The sequence below is a fragment of the Thermobia domestica genome, chromosome 12, assembly GCF_964235325.1.
Source record: "Thermobia domestica chromosome 12, izTheDome1.hap1.1, whole genome shotgun sequence".
NCBI lineage: Eukaryota > Metazoa > Arthropoda > Insecta > Zygentoma > Lepismatidae > Thermobia > Thermobia domestica.
The window spans coordinates 129,943,832-129,965,790 of NC_137465.1; the positions used below are offsets into that span (position 1 = coordinate 129,943,832).

At 35.5% G+C, this 21,959-nt stretch overlaps 1 protein-coding gene across 2 annotated transcripts in view; it reads left to right on the forward strand.

Moving 5' to 3' along the window:
• LOC145666650 (alpha-galactosidase MYORG) overlaps nucleotides 1–20,337 on the forward strand; it is a 172,398-nt gene extending 152,061 nt beyond the window's left edge. For both annotated transcript variants that reach the window (XM_081734101.1, XM_081734102.1), the window contains 4 exons: nucleotides 1,356–1,441; nucleotides 8,657–8,807; nucleotides 11,452–11,586; nucleotides 16,616–20,337. In XM_081734101.1, the coding sequence (XP_081590227.1) occupies nucleotides 1,356–1,441; nucleotides 8,657–8,807; nucleotides 11,452–11,586; nucleotides 16,616–18,523 (2,280 nt within the window). In that variant the 3' untranslated portion in view covers nucleotides 18,524–20,337. The remainder of the gene's footprint in view (nucleotides 1–1,355; nucleotides 1,442–8,656; nucleotides 8,808–11,451; nucleotides 11,587–16,615) is intronic.
• Nucleotides 20,338–21,959: the final 1,622 nt, after the last annotated feature.

Here is a 21,959-nt window from a genome sequence, read left to right on the forward strand (position 1 = left end):
CTTGTTCCCTCAGGCTGCCTCACTCTAACGTCAAGATGTCACTTTAGGAACCCATATAGATAGTCCTTTCCTGCTAACCCTACGTCTTTGTTAAAGTTATTCTTTATTTTCATTTCTTCAGCACATCGAAATGCTGCCACACGCCTAAGCTCTTTTGGTGTCAAGTAATAATATACTTTACTCAGAGTAAACTCATAGTCTCTTAGTTCTAACCCTACTCCTTTGGAACGGACTGAATGCTTGCCTAATTTTGGCACTGATGGCCGGTTTAGTATCAGGTAATTTCTCAATGTTGATTCTGATATGTTGTAACACCTACCTACTTCTCTAATTTTTTAAGTCATCGTCTCGTATTGCATCGACAGCATTTTGCAAAGTTTCTTGCGAATAGGAATTCTTTTGTTGTTTACTTAATGTACCTGCGCGACATCTGTAATGAAAAATGATGAAGAATGAACTTAGAACTTGTTCCACAATATTTGAATGGGTGGGGGAACCATGCACATTTGCGCGCACCATTACCCCATACGTGCCGTCGAAATAAACTTTATTCGCAACAATGGGACATTGAGCGACAGGGCATCCTCATTATAGTATGTTCCACAGGAAGAAACTTCCTTTCGCACTATGCCTACTTTAATGTCATAAGTTACAAAATGTACAATGCCTCCTTATTTTCCACAGCTCGTAAATAACAATAAACGTAGGAATTTTCTTCCGTCTCGTCTAGCTCATTCCTCATCAACACTGAACGCACTGAGTTGTGTCTGCAGTGTTTCGCCGACTGGAGTCGCTAATGATATTCCAAATATGAGAAATTGCGGTGCGCACGATTACCCGCCGGGCACGATTACCCCACTTTGCCTTATTAGTAGAGGAAATATGAGGATCTCGTTAGCTCATAATTCAATTAGATTCCCATTTTTTCATGATTTTGACGTAAATGTAGTTGAGGTCTACTAGCATTCTACTCACTCCCGTCCCCCACCCCCAACTTTAACACGCCAGAGATGCCCATGATCAAGATTAAAAACACTTGTAATACACACGCAAGTGTAAAATATAGCTAAATGTAGATATGATTAATCGTACGTTCAACCACTTTTTCGTGCATCCTAAAACTATATTTCTGATAACACAAGTGTTCCTGGTTTAAGACACTTTACTAGCTAACTGTATGTATTTTTGATCATTTTTTAAAATACATTTTACATAATCATAAACGTAATATATGCCTTGCCATTAGAAGAGTTAGCATCGGGAAAGGGTATGTAACTATGTATTGCAAATTATTGGTTTGGGTAATATTTTAAATCTTTCAAATTGAAAGTTAAAATTGTTTCTTTCTTTGACAGGTGACTCGAGACTCGGACGACGATTCCAGCGACACTTACGGCGATGGAGTGTCAGATGAAGAACGGGATGAAAATGTAACCCTTAGGTAAGTATAACTTCCCAAATATAAAACTAGTACTGCTATTTTTAATAAGTCAGCAAGTTTGAGCCTTGCTTCATCAACTTCTATGTCACTTTGTTCCGGGAAAGAAGTGAGGTAGCCAATGGCGACGAAATTGGCTTTGAGGCCACTCAACAGGACTAGAAAAATAAAGTTTTATGCAAATCGATTTTCACAAGTTGAGGAGAGCCTTTAAATTCGAGTCCTGCATCGGTGGTCTGCGGGGTTTTATACCTGCCACTGGAGAAAGTGTATTCCATCGCAATTAAGAATATCTACCACACGAGAAAGTCAAGATTGCATTTCGGGTGAGCTATTTTGAGTGTCTTTCTCTTACATTGAAATCTCAGTGCCTATGAGTTTCGGAGAACCAATTAGCTCCTTAACCCTTTTGGGATTTCTACTTTTTGAGGTAAATTTTAGACTTTCACTCAAACAGCTATTGCTTCCTTACTATTTATCGTAGGATCATGATTCATACTTCGTTCTTTTCAGGATAGACCATACTTTCCAGCGGCACCACTTGCTCGTCCTTATTATACATTAGAAACTAGAAAATCGGGTAAAACCGGGAGATTAAAAAAAATCGTTCCTCTGGCCCGGGCCTGGGTTCACGTAGGAATGTGAATTTCTAAAAAAAAGAATACGTTGCTATGTACATTACACGTGTGCAAAATTTTGATCTTGTATGTTGAAAACTAAGGTCGGGAGAAATTTTTGAAAGTCTCAAGGTCACATTTTTCACACACACACACACACACACACACACACACACACACACACACACACACACACACACACACACACACACACAATATTATTAATTAAAGGAACATCCAATAATAATGACCAATATACAAGGAGAAGCCGCAACATATGCTCAAAGAGTGATTCCCGGAGGGAGTGCAACGTTACTCTTGAATGAAAAAGAGGGATCGGCCCTGTTATTAGCCCAGCCTTATATTGATCAGAATAAGGAAGGCCAGCCTAGCAGAGGCAGAAGATAATGCGGAGAGAGTGCCCTGAGTGAAAACGGTGGAGAGGCCTTTGTGTAGCATGTACTCGAGTAATTATGCAGTATTTGTTGCAGTGCAGACAATACTGAACCTCGGGTCAATATATAAATGCAGTACAAAGTTCATGTTACAATTTTTATTTTATATTTGAAAGAAGCTGGTTATGTGGACCAATAAGAAGCTTTGCTGAGTGTATAATAGTGATCGCCAAACCGTCGATCGCGAGCTACTTGTAGCACGTGGGGACATTTTCGCGTTAACGCTACGGTTCATATTTACTAGAAATATAAGTTTATAGGCAATAAACAAATAATTAAGACTTTTTTTTAAAATAAAAGGTTTTTTTTTTTTTTTTTTAGCTCTCAGGAGGATTATAAACGAAACGTTAGCTCAGAAGCTTCATAAGTTTGGCGACCACTGGTCTATAATAATAATTTTCGTATAAAGTTTGTAGAATATAATAGGTGTTTTGGTATAAAAATGAGCTAAAGAAAAAGAATATGGAATTGTTTGGCATGTAGACAATAAAGTGCACACACGAAGGAAGAACCAGTTCGTAAATATGAAAGAAATATATATATATTTTTTAAATAGAACTTTAAGAGCATATCAATTCATCTAGGTATGGTTCAAGACGAGAATGATTTTACAATTTGAAGAAACTTCGTGTAAAATTAATTCATTAGATGTGTGCGAACTACAGTACAAGTGCTTATCAAAATAATGGAAACACTTGTAGTTTATACCATGTAAGATGTACGTTTTTAAGAAGTTTGATTTACCAAAACTCCTGTTTATAAATTTACCCTGTCCGTCAATCCGGGAGACAAAAGAAGAAAAGCTAAAGAACCATTCATCACCAAAATTGGTGAAAATGTAGAAGGTCAAAAGATTTGGAGCCGATACTCAAACTGGTAGTGGTAGAAGTTACCCATTTCCGGTTTTAGCGTTGATCACTATAGAATAGAAAGGGTAATAGGGATACAGATTTCTGCAATCGGTTAAACGTCCCAAAAATATATTCAATCTCTGCCTTAATTTCTCTAATAAAACCGAAAGTGTTAGAGAAGGAACCATTTGCTATTTTAGCATTAATCACTAGAAACGATAATACAAAGAGAGAAAGGCTTCCAGCACTCGATTAAGCGTCTCAACTAGTGATGTGAGGTGGAAAATTTTCCATTTCGGAAAATTTTCCGTTCTAAAATATATCAGTAATCAAGTAACAATTCTTAGTAATCATAAAATTTATTGAATTCATGTATAGAAATGTTAAAAAGCGAAAGATTGTTTAAAGAATTGAAATTTTTCATGGTTCAGGCAATTTTCAGTACTATGTAGGAACAAGCGAAACATTTTTTCATGAATCGAAATATTTTCTGTCTTCTAGGAAAAATTGAACTATTTAGGAGTCAGAAAATTTTCATCATTTTGAAACAAAAAGTAAAACAACTTTTTGCGAATCGGAAAGTTTATATGTGTGGACGCTATGGTGTCCGGAGAAGAGTCGTACAAAATGAGGACGTTGCCATTGATGTGCTTGCCGCTATTGCAGTGAATCCTCATGTATCTTCGCGGCAGTTCGCACGAGATCGTGGTATCACTCAAGGTAGTGTCCTGCGTATTCTGTGGAAATCACATTTTCACCCATACCACCTCTCTCTGCATCAAGAACTAAGTGATGCAGACTGTAATTTACGGCTTCTGTTCTGCAACTGGGTGGTCAATCGCGTGAGAGAACATCCGAATTTCATTCACTTCATTTTATGGACTGATAAAGCGACATTCTGCAATGATGGCAACGTGAATCTCCGCAATGCACATTACTGGGCAGCGGAGAACCCTCACTGGATGAGAGAAGTCAATCGGCAACACCGATGGCGCATTAATGTGTAGGGTGGCATTGTAGGGACTCAGGTCATTGGGCCATATTTTTTTGCTGGTCATTTAACAGGTGCAATGTTTCGTGATTTCTTGAGACACCATCTACAGCCGCTATTGGAAAACGTACCGCTCCATATACGTCAGAAGCTGTGGTTACAATTAGATGGCTGTCCAGCCCATAATGTTGCCATGTGTAGGGAAGAGCTGAATGTTCTATTTCCGCAACGCTGGTTCGGAAGAGGTTCCAATCCAGTTTCCTCCGTGGTCGCCCGACCTTACTTGTATGGCCTATTTTTTCTGGGGTCAAATTAAGGATCTTGTGTATGTCAACTGACCAACTACAATTCGCAACATGCAAGACCGCATTACAACCGCATTCCGGACCATCAACGTGGCCGAGTTGGTAGCTGTTGCTCACAATTACGTACAGCGAATAAATCGCTGTATTGCTGTTCGGGGACATCACTTTGAACATTTGTGAAAGTCAGGGGGTGTCGACTACACTCCGCAGAAAGTAAGCTGATTCTTTAGCTCTTTACTCATCTTTCTCCAATGGCTTGATTGCAACGCCTCAGCTTTCTGTCCCCATGTTTTGTTCCATTCTTTGGCAACAGCACATTCGGTTCGTCTGCATTAGTTGCAACCAATAGTTTCTTCTCCGTTTTGTTATAGCATCGTACATTGTCCCTCATCATAATTCTCCCCATCCACTGCGTGTCGCAGCCATACGGAAACCACTCTCTTCAAATATTGCGTATGTCATTGGTTCCCTATTTAGAGCTTCATTCAACAGCAGCAAATGTACCTGTGCTTACTGTTACAGTATGTACCCTCTCCCCGTCGTGGTCTCTTGCTGACGCCATTGTTGTCGCCACTTACACGGTGTGATTCCGCGTATGTACAATTGAATGTCCCGTTCGTTTCAGACCGGTATTTACTCTTCCCTTTTGTTTCGCGTGCAGAAACCCTCGCGTCATCTGACTTTGACCTCATAATGCGATCGTGTTGCTGCCACAGAGGAAGAAATATGCCAACGTGTTTCCTCTTGACGTTTCTCCCTAGTGATGACCGCAAGAGTCTTGGTCTTGCAGTTTTTGCAAGTCTTGCATGCAAGACCAAGACCAAGACCAGGAATCCCGATGCAAGACTAAGACCAAGACCATACCTGGAAGACCAAGACAAAGACCGAAACTCTTGCGCAAGAGTCTTGCACAAGTACCGGTCAGTGGTAGAGCGTCCACATCTAGTGCTGGGGTCACTGGTTGGATGCCGGTTTGCACTATGTGAGCTTTTTTGGTGGATAGAGACCGTGTGCGTAAGTTTTCTCGGGATTTTCCAGCTTCCCCCTACTTTCTTCATTCTATCATTTCATTCATTTCTCATCATCATCATCTCCTTTAGCTTCGGTCTATAATCGTGGCACGTAAAACTACATATTACATTATTTCAAAACATATTAGTGGTTTTCTTGTTCCAAAACTAAAGAGAAACGTAATATTGAACATCGGTAATTCCATACACAATAGGTGCCGACTATATGGATATGGCCTTGGCTCCTAGGATCAAGCATCCGTTAGAAATTTTTAATTTGTGTTGAAAAAAATAATATCGAAATAACATTTTCATGACATTGACAAAAACTTAGTGTATGTGACCACAAGTTTGATTTCATGGGCGGGTGCTTATACGTTGAATAATTGTTTATCAATATAACTTTTAGCCTCCTCAGGTATATGGCACACGAGGATTGAGGGATATAACATTATACAACAATAAATAATCCATATTCACAAGTAAAAGTGGTTTTGTACCGTTATTTCAAATAACTTGGAGTTTGATGCCATGTTTTTGTATTTCTAATATAGGTCAAAGGTATTTGTATAAATTGAATTTACACAAAAGACATGGACAGTTGAGTCGTTTTCAGTTTTCACTCAAATTATTCTAAAATATTAAGAGGTTTGATTATTATGGTTATTATTTTAATTTTCTCTTTCTTTTTTGGCCAATATTGCTAACATATCAAACATATCATCATCATAGCTATTCTATCATTATTAGCAAATCACTTGTTGCAACTCAGAAGCTTCGATGTACGGTGGTCCTCAGCTAGTCTCTTCGTCTTGACGTAGCAATTTCTTTTTAATACTTTCCTTCAACTACTGGCTGCTTTGCCCCCTCTCTCTCTTTCCTTCCATCGTACCCTCTAGGACGTCCCTCATAATAAAGTTCCCCTCATAATAAAGTTCAAAAATATAAAAAGATTACGAATCGTTGTAACTTACCTTATAAGTAGTGAAGCGCGGGCACCCATTAAAAAAAAAAAAAGTTATCGCCTATGTTTTACACTATCATCATACTTACACGAAGCTAAACTATATTACATTTAGAAACATACAGTGTATTTCTGTTACTATTGGCGTATTGTAGAATTTATCAAGAGTAAAATTTATCTATGAAAAGCATAGATTTCATAAAAGAAAAACTTGCAAGACTCTTGCAGCAAGACCAAGACCAGGACTGGGTGTGCAAGACCAAGACCAATTGTTCCAGTGCAAGACCAAGACCACCCCGGTCTTGGTCTTGGCATTGCATTTGCTCATCACTATTTCTCCCATTGTGCGTTTGTTTCAATGGAAACACAACCAACCCCTGTTTCCATTTCAAATTTTGAAGTTGCCCCCCGTTGGAGATATTCACGATACGCCACTGGTGTCGCTGCTATTTTTATTGCATTCTACACATACGATTTGGTAGTTCAATTGCTTGTTTGACGGCTCTATGTGCATTATTAGCTGAGATAAAGGCCTGCTACTGGTAGTCAGATACAAGTCTGCAACAACGCCTCTAGCGGCTAAATGGGAAGGATATGACCAAGTTTGTGCTCTAAAAGTTGCATGACATTTAATGTCCTTTCGAACGATTCCAACAGTGATATCACTTTCCATTTCCCGTTGGAGGTATTCACGAGACGCCACTGGTCTCGCTACTATTTTTATTGCATTCTATACATACGATTTGGTTTTTTTGTTTGAAGGCTCTACGTGCAGTATTAGCTGCGATATAGGCCTGGTACGTTCTTATTGAATCACCTTATATATATCAATAACATTCCAGCACTAATTTAATAAAATGAAAAACATTATCTACAAAAAGGATGCCTCTTAGCTATATGCACAACTTCGTTCGTTGGTACAGAGATTGGAAGCTATTGGAGAAATCATCGTATTAAGTGCCTTTCATATCCTCAAATGTTACTCTTGCTGTGAAGTTTCAACTTCAGGAATATGAAATAGTCCGCTGTAGCCAGTGACGAGTACGGTGGATGATCAATGACTGGTTCTTTTTTTTGGGGGGGGGGACTTAAAACCGCCTAACGATATTTTAGTTGTATGAGAGAACATTGCCGTGAAGAAGATTCTAATTGCCAGAGTTGATTAATTGTGATAAGCCATGCGCTGGAGAAGTTGTTGTGTAACTCCTACTTACAATATACTTTCGTTATTCTGGCATCCAACAATCCGAAGTGCCCGATGATCCGGCACCGGTATTGTGGAGTTTTTTTCTTCTTTTTTTCAAAAAGTCTAATTTATTGTAGGGCTACAAGAGCAGTAATTCTATATCAGCCTGTATTCTTTAAAATGTAGAATTAACAGTAAATTTTGGGTGTATTTGAGTTGAAGTGATTCTTCTATTGTTCCTGGTAAACAGTATTTGCTGCCAAACATCATGTAATAGGATAGCTGAATTCAGCCTACAACATAGCGTTTAGCGATCGCAGGAGACACTCCCCGATAAACCGGCATAGGCCAAGTTCCGAACATACCGATTATTGGAAATCTATTGCATATAGAAACTACAATTGATGGTCTAGACTTTTGAAACAAATTGGTGATGAAAGAGACCCGTGGCATCACCAGAATCTAAGACTTCTGAGTGCGCAAACGTAGAGGGGGGATGCAGTAGGATAGATAGGATATAATGATTACAGGAGGTAATTGACAAAATAGTTGACACTGGAAAATTATATGGAATGAAAATCAACATCGAAAAGTAGAATGTCATAAGAATGTCCCGTGGAAACACACCCTTACGGATCAGAGTAGAACAAAGAGAACTTGAAGTCGATAATTTGAAGTATCTGGGAAGTATTTTGTCAAGAGACACTTACTACACGGAGTAATATATGCACGCTTTATAACCTTACTTTCTGATTATTCCTCGTATGTCAAGATAATAAATATAAATAGTGGACACCGTCATTGTCAAGTACATTACAGTATTTTTCTTTCTTTCGTAGAGTTCCATTACGTAATTCAAGAAAGAAGTCTGTAGCACCACCTCTGATCAAAATCAACGATGGAGACTATGTGGATTATCCAGATCCTTCTCCTGCGAATTCGACAACGAGTATTAATAGTCTTTCCAGCTTGCTCAAGGAAAAACTTGTTGTAAGTAGACCTACTTTAAAATATTATTCGATTTTATGTAGTTATATATATTACGTACGTAGACTTTCATCAAAAGGGTTTCATACACTCAATCGGATAGACTATCTTTTTAGGATAAGCGTGATTTTTAAAAATGGGTATATCTTAATGTACAGTAGTTAATGCTTACAGTAGTTCTTAAGATGGGTAAAGTCTATGAGTAATATTGTTTGATTAAGAAAATAAGTGTTATTTGAGAAGTTGAAGTAAATTGCATCAGACAAAGAAAAGTGTAGAGTAATTTTTAACGGATGTTTTACAAACCCCAAAATGTACAAAATGTAGTCTCTTGCATTTTCGCCCTTACCGCTGATTTAATGGCTAGAGTACGTACCTTTTGTACACGGGGTTGCGGGTTTGATTCCTGTTGATAGAACTTTGAAATATTTGAACGCTTTACGATGGTTCGGAATCAATCTGAAATTATAGGTCCACGTCTTATATAGCCTCTTTGTTGAAAGGGACGCTAAACTCCAACCCAACCAACCAACCAATTACATTTTTCCTTACTCAACTGCTGGTCAATGCATAAGAATATTTTCAAAAATTAGTCTCTGTGAAGAAATACTAGAAACTGACTAGATATTCATACAGTGAAAACAGAACTTAAAATTTGTACAAAGTATGAACAAAGTGGTGATGATGATGATGAGTCTCAGACATGTTTGCTTTTGATGTTGGATTGGAGTTTCGGGTTCCTCTCAACACAAAGGCTAATACGAAACATAGGCCTCCGACCATGGTAATGGATTTAAATTTCAATCCTGTCTTACTGAGAATTAAACCCTGGATCTGTGCAATAAAGGCACACGTGTGCTACAGTGTATAGCAAATTTTTAAGTAACAAGACTCCACTAAAGCAGCTCAAAGTAAGAGAAAGTGCTTATAAAACTACTTTCTCTTGTTGAATCAGAAGTGTAAACAAATTACTCACTATTTACCATTATTATTCTTTAAAAAGTTACACGTATATAATATATATATATATATATATATATATATATATATATATATATATATATATATATATATATTTGAATCGACAGCCAGAAAAGTATTGAAATTTAATATTGTGTGTTTTTTCTTTTGTTGTTGTTGTTGTAGAGAGTACTGAATTTGTCACTCGCACGAATTCAATGAAAGTGATACAGAGATGGAAATGATGTCACATTTGAGCCATCAGGACTGCCGAACTTTTGAACCACTAGGGATAAATGCACGGAATTTTGTGTATGGGCTTTTGTTTCAGAGACTGGCATTGCCATTCACTTCAGCTAATCCAATATTGATGACACAGAAAGAGAAAGCGGGGTCGATAGAGAATATTGACGAGTAACTGATTGGATAAATCTACCGATTTTAGTTCGAGAAGACACTTTATCTAAGTTTCAACTTTGGAAAATATCTGTATGAGTTTAACGTAGGCTATAGGGAGCATAGAAAGCAAGAATAGAATGCTTCTCTTGATCTGCTGCAGAATGACTGGTTAACCACCGGTCATAGCGGCATAACATTTAGTACTTGGGTTCTTAATGTTTGACAGAATATATCCTTCAATTGGAAGAAGTGAGTATAAGTTGTGCAGACAACTTAGAAGAAGGAGTACAAGCGAAAGTATTAACCGTAAGGTAGCATGAGTGAATTGGCTAACATTTTTGTGGCTGTGTTCATCAAAATAGGTGAACCTTTTTCTTTCGACCCGAAAAAACTATTTTGCTAGGTTTCGGGTTTGGAAAAAGAGATTTAGGGGGAAATTCTTTAAACCATTTCTGTTAAAAAATTACTGTTTTCGGATGCATGAAAGCAATTTAGTTAGGTAGGTTTCTCCGTTGAAAAGTCATTTTGGAACAGTTCATTTCGAGGAAACACCATTATTTTGCCAATAATTTCCATGAAGTGGGATGAATCTTTTATTTTTGGTGCGAAAAACCAATTTAACAAAGTATCGTCTTTGGAAAAATCCATTTAATGGCGAATGTGGAAAATCTCATCTGTGGAATAATGGAGAAATGCTTTTTGCGGTTTTCATGGAATGAGATTAATCTTCCGTTTTCAGCTGTGAGAAAGTGATTTAATTAGGTCTTGACGAATTTGTGAGAAAAGGTTGTTCGGGATGAAAATCAATTTGAAGTTTTGACTTTCTTGAATCAGAAATCAGAATGTGTCGTCTTTCAAATATTATACAATGATTTTATCTCGTAAAAGAACGGACAATTTACGATTAAAAATAAAAAGAGTCCCAGGAAAGTTAGTAGAAAACAAATAATCAGTTGACTGGCATATAATCTTACATAGTAACTGAGAATGAAATCTCTAGTAAATGCTAAAATTTCAGAACTAAAGACTAGTCTGCATTTTAAAAAGAATCATGTAAACAGTTCGATTGATGCATCTAAAATTTTAATTAATAAAATACTTTGGGGTTTCTAAAATAGTTTTTAAAAACCCTGGTTTTACAGACGGCACAAATTTATTTCATTTCATTGATTAATTGAAGAAGTTTACAAAGTAAGTTTATAGTAAGTCTATTAGACTTTCATTTGGTAATTATGTCCGACTTTTTCGATTTGATGTGTGCTCACAGGTATTCCTATTCTATTTTCAGATGACCTTTCCCGGCGTGTTGTTGAGGAAAAAGCCACGAGAATACAAACTCAAGGGTTTTGTAGGGTTATTATTCCTTACGATTGTGTTCCTTGTTGGTTTTGCGTATGTATTTTATCATCAGCAAGTTTTACAGGTAAGTTTTCAAGTAGACAAAAATAAGGGTATTATTAACGATTTTAATTTATATGATGACAATGATTATGCATTGCATATTATGAAAATGCAGTAGTTCTGTACATGGTTTGGGCTAACAGATCAAAAATTATAAAACTTAAAATTATAATTTTGTTAAGTATTAAAAATGTTTTAAACTATTAAACAATTTCCATTTATTTTCAAAGTAAGTTTCCTACGGAACATGCTCTAAAACAGGCATTAACTCCACAAATTTACAGTTGTGTTCCACCGCTAATTTTGTTTTACCATTAACTACGAATAAAATGATAATTTTGAATATAGTTTGTAGTAATTATTTTTTTTTCTACGCCAAATAAACTTTACTCAAATTGATGCATTATTATTCTGAAGTCACGAGTAAAACAAAATCTATCAATGAGGAGAGTATTATACCAGTGACGTCATTTCATATTTTTCCGGGGGAGGGGGAAGATGCTCCACCGACAAGAATTTCACGTTTTTATTATTATATTAGTATATAATCTACGAAAAAAAAAAAAGGATAGATCTCTGGAACTCAGGGGGAATCGCCTCCTGCCCTTCCCAAATGATACCCCTATCCGACATGCATTGCATATCAGGTAATATGTTACTAGGCTATTTGTAAATAAACAGTTTAGCTTTTTTAAATAATTACTTTAAATATATTATAAAACTTATCTATGTAATAATACTATATAATACATACTGGTATGATGGTAATAGTTTAATGTTAATTTTGAAAGGAAAATTATTTATGTAATATAAATCATGATGAAATGAATGAAATAAATATTAGAGAAGAATTCGAACGAAGATTATGATAATCTACACTTACTGTTAGTCGAAATAAATTTGTACAACCAACTCCAAAAATCAGTTTTCGTCAACGCTATAATGTTAATTTTTACTTCCGTTGGAAAGGTCCAATGACTATTATTTGCGTAATTATATAGATGTATTCAATTAAACAGTCAAATAGCATCTTAACATGCCAGGAAGCCTTACTAATACAATTGGTGTATTCATCCCAAATCTGTCTTAGATACATATGATCATTTATGCATCAAATTCCCAGATATGGACAGACAGCCTGATTTTTGTTCTGATAAATTTTATCAGTGAATAATGTTACTCATGCTCTCCTTATAGCCTGTCACAATCCTGTGCGCGTCCTATATGACTGACTGGATTTTCCTTATCCTCACATTCTATATAAACTAGAACAAATTCGAGGAAAGTACAAATCTTACGCCTCTTGGCCTGAGATCTTTTATTATTGAATGCAGTTCATTTTTATTCAGTCATGGCACTATGCCAGTTCATTATTATACTACTTTGTTGCACTCGTTACAATTACTCGCGATCATGCATATTATATTAACTACGATAATCACCTTGAACAGTTCTTACCAGGTAGTTATTTATCAATGTACAAAGTAATAATTGGCGAATTAACTAAGTTGTATCTAGTCTTTAAACATCTTGGAATTCAGGTCGCTAAGTCGACCATTTTTCTCACTAATGTTTATTACAATATGTTAATTTGCCAATATTAAAAAAAAAAGCTTGTTTCTACAATGTTTTGCAGTTCTCTATGTATTTATAAATGTACAGTATTTACTCTATTAGTAAGTCTATACGGTGACTTCAACTTTCGCCTATTCAAGATTCGCCTAATAACCTCAGGCAATGGAATTTACAGATAACTCGAGAGAAAGTGTAGGCGAATCTTGAATTCAAGATTCGCCTTTCAAGATTTGCCTAATGCGAAATTATGTTGGTAGTACTGTCAAGAAATGACTTAAAAATTTGTATATAAATTTAAAAAATGTACATTTAAAAGGCACATATTTAAAAAGTATAAGCACAATTACAGTATGACTAGACTATGACAGTATATGACTGATGTTATATGTTTGACATCGAAATATGAAAATGTTAGATGAAGTTACAGAATTACTACAGAAAACTTAAGCACAATTACGGTATATGAATAGATAGTATATGTACGCTTGACATCGTGCTGTGATAATGTTACACGAAGTTACAAAATATCTTACAGAAAACAAAACATAAAATAAAGTGATAGAAATTATACGAAAGTTTGCATAAGTCATAAAATAAACAAAGCACCAAGAATCACTAGTCACACATAAATGAAATGTAGTAAGACACTGCAGCATCAAAGTGCTGTATTATGACTATTTCTTGTGATCCAACCCGTCTTTTGAATTCCACAATACATCGATAAAAGGCGTCACCACTTTGCTTTCTTTGATTTAGCGACGTGTCCCATCTGGAGTTGATATATTGTAATTTAATTTTCTGCTTGCTCCTGTTTCAAAAGATCTACAAATCTGTATATATTCAAGCCGCCGCCGTTTATAGAACAATCATGTTTTCCTTGATTTCTTACCTTAGGTTCTTCTTCGGGCTTACAGTCTTCGAGCTTACAACAAAATTTCCTGTGTTTCATATATGTCATCTCTGTAGGTTAGGTAGACATAAAATTACAAATGATAGGCTTGTGCCGTTTGATCTTATTTGTTTCTTTCAAATGTATTTTTCTGATTGCTTTAACTGATTCACAAAGAAGGCAAAATGTTTAAATACATAAAAATACATGGGGAAATATGGATGATGTGATACTGTTTTACATGAATTTTTTAGGAAGAGACACGACTTTGTCTGTTCCAGAAAGAGAAGAAAACTTGTTAGAAACTGCTCGAGAGATACAGTTAATTGGACGGTGTTATGCATCAATTGACCAAGCGTCAAAATACGGTTCTGGCAAGGGAAGAGAGGGAGATTATATATTGAAGTGGAAGATGGCTTATACACCAATCGAAAGCACTAATGACGCCTATTACGAAACTGTAATAAAAATTTTCTGAATGCATATACTGTTTGAGTTATATGAATATACAGGGTGTCTAGAAAATCCGTTTTCACTCCTAGAAATCGCAAACAGTGAACCAGATGCCAAAACAGGAAAACACGTGTTCGATAATTTTAAAAGTACAAGATATCAAAGCAAAAAGTGTTGTCCCAGGGCCACCCGCAGAGTCCCAGACGGGGTCCAACTCAAAAATTGCAAATGGTAAGAGGGTCTAGAAGCATATCGTTGGAAACCTGTTGGAAAATGGAAGATGATGAAACAAGCCTCGACTATCTAGAATTATCCTGTGCAAAATGGCGATCGGTCAAAGGGTCAGCGAAAACGTCATTGTAAAGTCTATGGAAAAAAAGAACGGTGAGACAGATGTCAAAACAGGAAAATACATGTGTTACTGTTTCAAAAGTACAGTGATTGAAAGTAAATCCTCCACAGGGTCCCAGATGGAATCCTACTCAAAATTTTCAAATGGCAAGGGAGGTCAAGTAGCATATCGTTGGAAACCTGTTGGGAAATGAAAGAAGACGGAAGAAGTCTTGACTCTCTAAAAGTATCTTGTGCAAAATGATGGCCGGTCAAAACGTACATCCTCATTTCGATTCTCCAAGCACATTCGCTTTCCATTTAGCAATCGGTACTTGTTCTCATTGTGACACGATTGCACGTATTCGCTGTTCGTGGTGCAAGATTTTTTTAAAAATCATTTTATACTTAATAATCCAGACAATGAGCATAAGTACCACTATTGTACATTATATGTTAGCTAGTCAGTTCTATACTCAAATAAGTCAAATGTTATTTCTTTTCTTTTCTTTATTTCTTAATTTTCTTTTCTTTTATTTATTTATTTATTTATTTATTTAGATATTACCAATTACTTGTTTGGACATACCGCAGTATCAATTTTTTTTTCTGAAGTTGGTGTATTGTAAATGGAAAACCGCTAGTTCAGCTGTTCTTGTTCGAAATTATTTTACTCAGACATGTGCATTAATTGTAGGGAAGTCACATTTTGGAAATCAAATAACAAGATGAAAGTGACATGTTGGCATTATCTTAGTGTTGAACTACCCTCGAATTATACATAACTTGTATGAATCTTTCGAAGTTCCCTCTTTCTTATTCTGTTTAGTTTTTCAGTGTAATAGCTACTTTTCCTGTTCTGAAAGAAGCAGAGTTTATTAAATGAAACCTAAAATATTAGAACATAAAAGCTTTCCTTAAAACTGATTGTTTCAATAACCTTTTTCATGTGAAGCAGCAGTGGGTCTGATCCAACCGAACCGTATCGTTCATGTCCCAATAGTGCACAGTGTCAAGGATTGATTAATTTTTGTGTCTTTTATACACTATAAATTATGAATGAGGTGCAGGACTACCAACATATGCGAGCTAAACCAAGGCTTAAGAAAAAAATCAATTTTCGCCTAAAAAGAAAATTAGCTCTGTGTCATCGTTTTGATTGACGTTTGCATAGCTAGGAGGTATTAGACGAAACTTGAAGCCCCGATCTATACACCAGTTTGTTTATATATTTATTTTTAATTCCTAAAATATTTGTACCTTTCAGCTACACATAGGAATTTTAGTTATAGTTAGAGAATATTTTACGTGTGATTAGCATTGCACTCAGGATTTGACTAACACGTGATTATAATTCCCATATTGAAGACGTTTTGAATAAATATCACATTCTTCTGGATACGGAAATTATAAACACACGTTAGCCAATTTTTAGTATGACGCTAATCACACGTAAAATTATTCCTGAATGTAGCCCATATTATTTATTGTTCATATTAACTCACTTCGACTATCATGCATGAACGAGCTTTAATCTAAAAATTCTACTTTAGCTGTGCCAAAGAAAAGACGTGATTTTTGCTGGCTACGTCTGAGTGATGTTCAATAGAAAATATCAAGTTAGGTAAATAAGTAACTAAATGGACAAACTAACCTGTTCCGCTACTCTTAAAAAAAATCGATGTTTTCTTACATGAAAATTGCCTTCTGTTGATACATATTCGACAAACTTGTAATTTTAAGGTAGCAACATTGTGGGCTTTTCTTTAATGATAATATTTCTTTTCTTTTTTTTTTTTTTCAGCGTGCTTACTTCGAGAAAATCCGTTTCAATAATAAGGAAAGGATAGTGCGTGTCTTCAAAGAAGATGGACAAGAAATATTGTACGGGTATTTAGGAACATTTTTAAACAACGATAAAGTGTATCAGTGCCTTTCTGAAGATATATTAGATGATGGTTCCGTATGCATGGAATGGATGCATAAAGCTAGACTTTATCTACGATATGAAGTGTTAAGTAATGTTCGTTGTTATAATATTTTATGGTTGAGCTTGGCGGATAACGTGTATCCAATTGATTGTTTCGATATATCTGAAGGGAAGGGTCATTGGTACGGTGGCGGCCAAAGTTCCAGCATGAAATGGCCACTAGAAGGAGGAATGGTAGAGTTATCACCTTTTATTACAGGCAATACTTATAATAACTCATGGGGAAATGTTCTGGAAAGGTTTTTCTTGAACATAAAAGGAGTTTCTTTGTCAGTGGACGACGGAACTCCATTGTATGTGTCTGTCAATGCCAGTAATGATAAAAGATTGTGTCTACAAGCCAGATATGATGATTTTGCATATGTGTATCATAAACGTCCCTTTCCTCAGTTAAATTATTCTATTTGTGCAGCTACAGACATTATGTCGTTACAAACATTTTTCACTGACAAGACGCTAAGAAAAAATAAGTCCAAAAGCAAAATAAATACTGTAGTCACTTTACTTACAGAGCCAGTTTGGCATTTACCGTCGAAAAACAAAAGCCAACTTACAGAACCAGCTATTCTTAATTACACAGATAATGTAATATCGTTAAAGTTTTCAGGTCAAGGGCATGTGATATTGGATGAATTTTGGCAGCCAAATATAGGTGATTTTGTTGTTGATTCAGAGAGATTTCCTACCATGAAGGAAACAATCGATACCTTGTTTAGACGCGGATTTAAAACTGTTTTTACAATTCAGCCTTTCATAAGCACAGAATCTGTCAATTTTCCAGTGGCGGTGGACGATAAATTACTAGTTACAGAGCGTGACAGTGATATACCTGCATTAACGAAGTATAAAACATTAATGAGTGCGGGCATTTTGGATATAACAAACAATGACTCTATTCCATGGATACAAGACAAATTAAAAGCTTTAGAAGACGAGTATGGTGTTAATAATATAGCGTTTTATCTAGATATTGGAACAGCGTATGATCTACCTCATTACTATATGTTCAAGAATAAATTTACAGGTCCAGACCAGTATAAGACACTGTTTGAAGAGAGCGTATCAAATAATGTTAATATTATTGGTGTTTCGAGCGCAATTCGAAAACCTCCGGTACCAATCTTTGTTTCTCTTCCGCGACTTAAGTCCTCGTGGGAATCGTTAAGATTGATTATCCCGACGATGCTTACGTATAGCATGGGTGGCTATTCGTTTATTATGCCAGGCCCAGTTGGCGGTGAAATTCTTTTAAATGAATCATCGGCATTACCAGATAGAGAATTATACATTCGCTGGTTGGAACTTTCAACTTTCCTTCCCGTTATTCAATACATGTATTTGCCAAGTAGTTATGATAAAGAAGTGTTAGGTATCGCTCAGTTTCATGCTGGACTTCGCCAAAAGCTTGTAAATCCGTTGCTTATGAAATATATGAACATATCGTTGAACACAGGGTTGCCAATAATTAGACCACTGTGGATGTTGGATCCAAACGATGTTCATTGTCAGATGGTTGATGATGAATTTTCTATTGGAGACGAGTTGATTGTTGCTCCAATTGTTACTCCACGCTCAACAGAAAGAAGGGTCTATCTGCCTAAAGGCATTTGGCAAGATGGAATAGACGGGAGCGAAAGAAAGGGTAAAAGGTGGATGGACTACAGAATTCCCAGGGACCGAATTGCGTATTTTATTAAAATACGAGAAGACACAGGTTTGTAGATCACATTCTTAAAAGAGTTAACACGACGTTCATGTATGATATTGTAAATTATTTTATTTTACACAAAGTTATATTATTTAAACTGGTTTTCGAATCAGTAGCAACGAATGTTCGAACACAGTTAATCTTGTCCAACATATTTAGAGTAATTTACTAAAAAAAATTGAGGATAGATGTATATAATAAAGATTGTTTCAGCCAAAATATTATAGTATGTGATAATTATTAAGTAACTGTTTTAATGCTATTTTAAACAATTATCGGACAAATGATCTTTCAGCTAGTTTCCTGTGATCATAAATAAATTTAAGCTGGTTATTTTAATAACCAAACCATAGCGGAATTAACATTCTCGTTAAGAGGCAGTAGCTTACTCTGCCTATAGGCAAACATGTTGTTCTTATTCAGTAACATGAACTTAACAGATCTTCAGCAATATATATCAAAAGAGTAATAACACATAGGTATAACAATGGTAATATGATATCTCAACCGGAAGATTATTTTTCGATTTGGAAACTTTTCTGTTAAGAATAAAATACTTTGGTTTGGTTTGGAACTTGTTTATAGTAAAAGTGTCCTATATTTAAGAAAGAAATGTTTAATTTAAGAAAGTACAATATTCTGCGACGCTACTAGTCATGGCAATGGATGAGTCAAGTGTTTTCGATACTTCCGCTGTCAATCTAAGTGCAGGGTTGAAAATGTCACGTGTTCGGTTCCAAACAACCTGTCTACTAAGTAAAAGAAGCTTAGGCTGGTGTACGGTTTCAGTTTATTTTTACGTAAATACGTTTTCCTTATCTTTGATCTATTTGCTCTTTAGAATCCATTTTGCAAATTTAAATAAAATGTGCATTTCTCTCATTCATTGTAATATTTATGTCAATACAAAACCCAACCATTGTACGTAAGTTCCACATTTAGCTCGTGTCTTTGGAACCCAGCGGGAACAGTCAGGAAGTCTTGTGGAAATACGTCATGTTTGACTTATCCATAGCAAGGTCATAATTTTAATATATTCCCAACTTTTCTTCTTGCTAACACAGGAGGAAATATGTTTTGTTCAAATTCTGATCTGAAATTATATATTCCAAGATGACTTTATCTTCTAGATATTGAAACTAGCCAGTACAGATGTTGGCATCTAGTTTGTGTTTTATGTAGCAATTGTATTTTTTTTTTTTTTTAATATTGGGACCAATTAAAGAAACTATACATACTTTCAATGAAATATTGGGTTTAGTTGTGAATTTTGATTAGTATCTCTCCTATTTGCCTTATTTTTATTATTTAAGGAATTTAGTTTTATAATCGTAGAAGTATTTCGCCAAGAATATTTCTATACGCCATGCATTAGTGTTGAATTTAGGTAAAACTTGTTTTGGTTGATTAATAGCAATAGTGAATTTCACTTGACAGTTTTTTTCTAACGAATTATATATGAGTAATCATGAATTTCAATTCATTATTGTGTTACTGATACATGTGTTAATTCATATCTTCCAGATTTAATTACGTTCATTCCATGTTTTGGTATACTGTGATCCATTGTCATTTTGTAAACATTTTTTAAAAACTTTGCCGTGCTTCCATTTCGAACCTTGTATTAAAGAGAATAATGTACAGAAATGTTTGATATTGTTAGTTTTTCTCTCTCTCTTTTGTAACATATTTAGTTTGTTGTATGTTGTCAAACTGTCATTTTCTTCAGAAGAAGAATTAATGTTAAAATGTCTTTGATATTTCGTATTATAGTATTAATTTAATATGAAAATAATGTATACAATGAAAAGATTAGTATTTTAGTAAACCTTTCTTTTATTTGAAATTCCTTTTCTACCCTCTAGTTTTAGATCCAGTGATTTTTCTTTCTTACAAATGTAAGATGGTTCCAACATGTAAAGCAGTTAATACATTATTCGAACATATGGATATATGAAGACACTCTACAATGGTGTTGTACGCGTCTTTGGTGTGGGAGACCCGGGTTCGATGCTCATGTAGTTCGGATTCCACATTAATCAGTAGGTCCCGTCTCATATAGCCTCACTGCTGAAAGGGACATTAAACTCATCATCAGCTCAACTCTACAATGATGTTTCTTTATTGTACAAATATTATTTCCAAACCAATTGATTAATCAAAGCACAGTATTTCCATCTTACATTAAATAACTTTTTTCTTTACAAAATATTATTGAAATCAACATATTGAAATGTTTAAGAAAATCAATAAAGTACATTTTTGAATGTGCTTATAGAAGTTAAATTGAATTCTTTTCGACAAAACGATGAACAGTCGTAACAAATTAAAAAAGTTTATTTTTCTCAAAATTGGTTCATATTCTATGCTACACCCAAAGGTGCCGATTCCGGGGGGCAGGGGGCCCGGCCCCCAAAGTTCATGTAAGCCCCCTCATTGTATTTGTGAATATACAATATTTGGCATAATTTGAATGCAATTTGTCTTAAAATCCTCATATGTGTCTTCTGCATCTGAATGCCCCCCCCCCCCGAAATTTACAGAGAAATCGGCGCCCTTGGCTACACCTACCCCAAATTACGTATCGCATAGCTCTTAATAGGACAAATTATAAAGAAAACACAGAAAATGAAACAAGAATGTGATCAAAATTAAAATGCATTTTGAAGAGATTAAATGACTTAGGAGACAAAAAATAATTGTGAATGAGTATGCTAGACTATCAATCTACGCAGATTAATCTCTTCAAAATGCGCATACGTAGGCTTGGGCATATATAAAATATAATTCATAGATATATTGTAAACTGTTCTTAGAATGACCCCTCCTTGATAATGTTAGCGGCCCAGGACTTCGTAGATTCCGCTAAGGAATTGTAACTGCATGTACATTCAGTTCTGGACAGGGTGCAATATTATTCCGAAGGAGAATAATATGGACACATCAAGAATATTAATGAACTACATTCCAAGTGCGCACATGTGGGCGAACTGGAAACACACATTTTGTGCTTTGTGAAACGAATATTGCATAGTGTTTAACATTTGTTGTGTGACAATTCCTCTACAGCCTAATGAGTTATTATATTCACTAATGACAATATAGTTCGAAGTTTCTTTGGAAAATAGGAAGTGATACTACTTAGCTTATCGATCCCCAGATCGTTTATTTTCACACTACCCTCATTTTGTCTCCATATCCATGAGTTAAAGGGTTTTCGAGGCAACACTAGAAAGTTACGAGACATTAAGATAACTGCTTACTGGTGTGGTTTAGCTCTTTAGACAAGTATATCCGCTCTCACAAATCAGGCTATTCTGCCTGGAATGGTCACAGTGGCACTAAATTAAGAGTTTCTGATTGTTCACAAAGTGGTAGAACGCAGGGTAGCATACAAAGTTAAATATCAGCAGCAGCATTATCTGCTAGCTACAGACTTCGCAGCAGTCT